This window comes from Pinus tabuliformis, chromosome 3_2 (assembly GCF_031772625.1).
Source record: "Pinus tabuliformis cultivar Carrire ecotype Pingquan chromosome 3_2, CPIR1, whole genome shotgun sequence".
NCBI lineage: Eukaryota > Viridiplantae > Streptophyta > Pinopsida > Pinales > Pinaceae > Pinus > Pinus tabuliformis.
In genome coordinates this window covers 995,220,174-995,225,068 of record NC_142302.1, presented here as the reverse complement: position 1 = coordinate 995,225,068, position 4,895 = coordinate 995,220,174, and the positions used below count along the sequence as shown (strand labels likewise).

Sequence of the window (4,895 nt, the reverse complement as noted above, 5' to 3'; positions counted from 1 at the left end):
TCTGATCTTTTATTGACATAAAACCCATAACAATTCCATGGACTGGTTGATTCTCTAATCGGTTTTTTGTCTAGCAGGTTCTAGACCTCTTTCTAGCAGAGTTCTCTATACTCTTTATTCATTGGGATTGCCTTGCTTTTACAAGGTCTGTCTGTGTATTCTGCTTTGTATGGGAGCTCAACTGAATGTTGCTTCCTGTGCCAAAATGCATTTGGTTCTTCAGCGCAGCATTCATTTTCAATCTAGACTTTTAGCTCTGAAATCTTTTTCTGTACTGCTGGAGAAGTTAACTGCTTTGAGATGCTGAGAGTGGATTTCAGATCTTTTAAGTCTGATAACTTGGCTTCTGCTTTTTCTAGTTCTTTCATAGTTTGGACCATTGTCGAGATTCTTGGGGTCGATACATATGGCAATTCTATCCTTCTGGATTGGCCACTGGAAGTAGGCAGAGTGATAAAATATCCACCTTTGTTGTTCTTTGTCCTGTATGAACCATGAGGTTCTACAACAGCTAGAAAAATGTTTCCTAGGATGCAATCAACTGGGATGTCAGCAATAGCAAATTTCAATTTTATACAATGTCTGTCAAAACATATAGAAGCTTTGGGCACTTCATAATTCAATGTCTTATTGCCTAGACCAATAACTTCTCTTTTAGCTGCCATCCAAAATTTTGTTGGGATCACTTTATTGTTGAGTATATTCATGTATGCTCCAGAATCAATAAGTGCAGTCAAATTAAAAATTTCATTATGTATACAAATTTGTACCTGTACGTGGTGTTGTTGATACTCGACTGTGAGTATCCGCATTTCTTGAAAACCAAAATCATTATCTTTTATTCCTTCATAGATCTGGACATTTGCTTTATAGTAATCTTCTGGATCAGATTCTTCTTCTGGTTTTGTTTCTTTATGCATTTTTCCTTTTTCTAATCCCTGAACCTGAATTTTTAGCTGGGAAATTTCAGATTTGAGATTGTGTATTTCATGGCTTACTTCCCCCAAGGTAAGTGGGCGGACTTTGTCCTGTTGTCTTTGTCTTTGAAAATATTTTGCATTTCTTGCATATGAGGCATCAATAAAAAGTGGCTTCTTACCAGAATTTTTGTTGTTATTTGAAATCTTCAGCTGATCCATGAAGGCTTCTGTGAGGCGGGTCTTCATTTCTCCATCCTCCATTGCACGGATCTGAGATAAGATTTTTATTTCATCTTCCTCTGTTTGAGCCATAAGAACTTTTTCTTTGAGTTTCTTATACTGTGCCTCTTCTTCTAAAGATGATTCTGTAGAATCAGATTCACTGTCAGTAAAAATGCATTTACAATTGTCTGAATCTGAGCAATTACAGGCATTAGCATGAAGATTTATTTCTTCAAATTCTTCAGATGAATAGATAGGACTATTATTTGAATTTGAGAATTCATCAGATGAGTACAACAATTCTTGTTGTTGAATTTGGGGGTGATCACCAATTGTAACATTAGGACAATGCTCTGTCCTATGAGATTTGGACCCACATTTCATGCAAAAATATTGGGTCTCAGTCTTGACTTGTTTTAATTTTTGATTTTGTGGCTGAGATTTCTTGCCATGATTCTTTTTCAACTCTTCTCCTACAGGACAGTTATTTGCAGTGTGTCCTGTTTGGCCACAGAGCCAACAAGTCAGTTTGTTCCACTTTTCTTGTTTATGACTGTGTAAGTGGATATCAGATGGCCTGTAATAGTGTGTTTTTGGGATATACCTGTAATATCCCTTTCTTTTCTGTTGTGCACGGGGCCTAGATGGAGGCCTTTTCTTACTGAATCTATTATAATTTTTTCTGGTTGTGTGTAGCTTTTCTTTCTTAGCTCTTCTTTTGAGCTTCCTTTTCTTAACTAGTGGATCTTCTAGAGATAGGCCATATTTGTTGCAAAAATATTTGCTATCCGGAAATCTGGACAACTTTTCTAATGAATTATTTACCTTTGCACTAGTACAAAGGCCAACCAATGTTTTAGTAATCAAACTGTAAATCTGTCCCCATGTATAGGACTCAAATGGCATCCGGAAGACTTGTTGTAATCAAAGATAGTCTACAAACTTTGATGGAAGTGCTGCCAAGTAAACTTGTTTCCACAATAGATTTTTGGAGTCCTTTGTCTCATATATCCTCTGCATCCAGTCTCTATGGAAGTCTTCATATTGAGAGATCTTGTAACATTTGAGGTTCATTAGAACAACTTCATTTTTATCAGCTATATTAGCGTCTGAACCACACCAATGTTCAACGATCATGGAGGTTAGAGCTCCAATCATATTGTTTTGGACCGTCCCATCTGGATTGTAGATTATGTTACCTTGCTCATCTTTGAGCAATTGATCTTCCATTTTCTTAATCAAAGCAGGAGAAGATTCTGTTGTCTATAGACCATTCTCTATGAGAATTAGCAAAGAATGTGTGAGTTTCTGGAATTTTACCCTTGCCACGGATATCAGGCGCAACATACCTAGTGTATTGACTTTCTAGTGGCTCATATATAGGTAAAAATTCTATCTTTTCTTCTTCTTTAAATAAAGCTAAGAATGTGATATGCTCATCTTTTGGTGTTTTTGCAACCTTAGATGATTCTTCTTTGTTGGTTTCCTCTTTTATTTCTTGGGATGCAAACTCCTTGGGGAATAATAATCGAAATCTGTCGATGGGTTTGATAGGGTCTTATATTTGTGCAAATCCTTTGTGCATAAATGCTGCTAGAATTGGTTTCTCTGTTTTGCCAATAGATAATATGTCTACTTTATTTACCAATTTTGTTAATTGACTTGATGTAGAATCAATGTGCTCTATCACTTTGTCTTCTACGTTCTCTAATTTGTCTAGAGATTTTCTCATATAAGTCTTGACAACTGAATTATCAAATCGTACTTTATCTAGAGCATTATTTATAGTATTCAAGGAAACCTGAACAGTATCAAACTGGTCTTTGACTACGGAAGCTTTGGCAATATTCATTTCAAGGCCTTTCAAAGCAGTATTCGTCTAGTTCAACTTCTCTACTATTTTTTAAATTCTGCCTTTAGTGTCGATTGCATTATCATCCTTTAAGACTAAAGGAACTGCTTTGGCAGAACTTTGTCCTTCTCCAAGCACAATTCCCTTATAAGGTGGAAATGTGGTTGGAGTCGCAACCTTAAGGCCATCTAGAGCTTGCTAGAGATGTTGGGATGGAGAGGATGCTGATGAGTCAGTCATTAAAACATTAGCAATCTGTCTTCTTTCTAACCAGGTATAGAAAGAAATCCAAGTATCAGTAGATTCCATGTGGTTTTTCCATTCTACAGACATTGCTATTTTCTGAGGAACAATATGACTGCTTCCAAATTCTTTAGCTTTGGGGTTTGTGGAAATATCCCAATTCAACATTGCTTTCATCCATTTTTTTGGGATTTTGGTTTTTGGACAACCATCCATAAGCATAAAGAACTTATGCATCTCTGTTGTACTAGGCTTTTTACAATCTTCCGAACTCGGCCAAATCTGCAGTTGGGAATCAATCTTTTTTATTTTTCAAGATAACCGAGACCATATCTTGGTTTTACTGGTCTTGTATATGAAAACAATTATGTAAGCCTTGGATCTTCTTCTTCTAAGGTAGGAACTGTATGTATCATGAGAACATGCTCAGATTCATGGGGGAATGGAATTTCAGAGCATTTAGGATTTGGACAGGTAGTAACAGAAGTAGAAGGAGGTGCTTCACCTGTTTTGGGATTATGGTTCTCATGTAGGACCAGATTTGCAAGTTGGCTTAAATTGATAATATTTTGACACTTAGGACATTTGACTTCTAAAGAATTAAAATTCACAAGCTGGGCTAACTCAAAAAGAGAAATATGCTTACAAGAATTTACAGAGGAACTGGAGGAAGCAGTATCAGCCAGTTCTGGAGAAACATAAAAATGAGACATTCTACAATCTTCATTAATCCCTTTTCTATCAATTGTGGATCTATGGGGAAAGGAGAGAATGGCTTTGGATGATTCTTCGTGAATATCTGCAGAGGTTATTTTTTTGACAGAAGGAGGCTTGGGATTCGAGACAAACCAATGTTCGGGGAAGTTTAGATCTTCCCATTTGATTGTTTGGTGCTCAATCTTCTAGTTTCTTGCATCTGTGAGTACGACAACACTGGCTTTTGAATCCTTGCTTGGGGCATGCAGAACTACTAGATATAATGTATTAGTATGTTTAAAACACCCTCGGAACTGGATTGCTATATTATGCCGTTTTCTGTTCATGTCAAATCCAGTGGTTTGGATTTGTAATTGAAGGATGTCTTTTATGGTTCATCAAAGACATAAACAGAGAAATTTGGATAGCAATCAAAATATACTGGCCCATTTGATAGAGGTGCGACTATCCCACCTATTAAGGAATGTGTATATTTATTGTGGGTAAGGTCACAGATAGTAGCTAATACAAATGTATTTAGACCTTGATTAGTAAGTGCATGTATCTCTATTCTTATACAACCCAGAGGAAAATATCGAGCTTTTAGTCATTTAGCCTCGGCCTGTAATGTTTTGGGATCGAGGGATATACTCTGTACACAGTCAGAATTTTCTTGTATCTGACTTATGGACTCCTTTATACTAATACGGGTAGCAGCAACTAAATGAAATGCAGATAGATCTGCATAGACTTGTGAAGCATTAATGATAGGTAACTGCCATCTAGCAGTGGGTTGACTTTCCTCATATGCAAGTTCGGCAGAATTAAGAACTCGACTAGAGGCAGTGGTGAACATATCCCGCAAGGGATTTTCTTGAGTGGATTTTCTAGGCGAACTAGACGTTACTGACTCTGATACCAATTTTATGCGCAGAGACTTCAACAAAACTTGTTATAGTAAT

The 4,895-nt window shown here is 36.7% G+C and overlaps 1 protein-coding gene across 1 annotated transcript in view; it reads right to left on the bottom strand.

The window, feature by feature from the left end:
- Positions 1–242: 242 nt before the first annotated feature.
- Positions 243–4,895, bottom strand: part of LOC149183963 (uncharacterized) — a 13,131-nt gene continuing 8,478 nt past the window's right edge. Inside the window, exon 3 of the mRNA XM_089415162.1 lies at positions 243–1,302. Coding sequence (XP_089271288.1) covers positions 243–1,302 — 1,060 coding nt within the window. The remainder of the gene's footprint in view (positions 1,303–4,895) is intronic.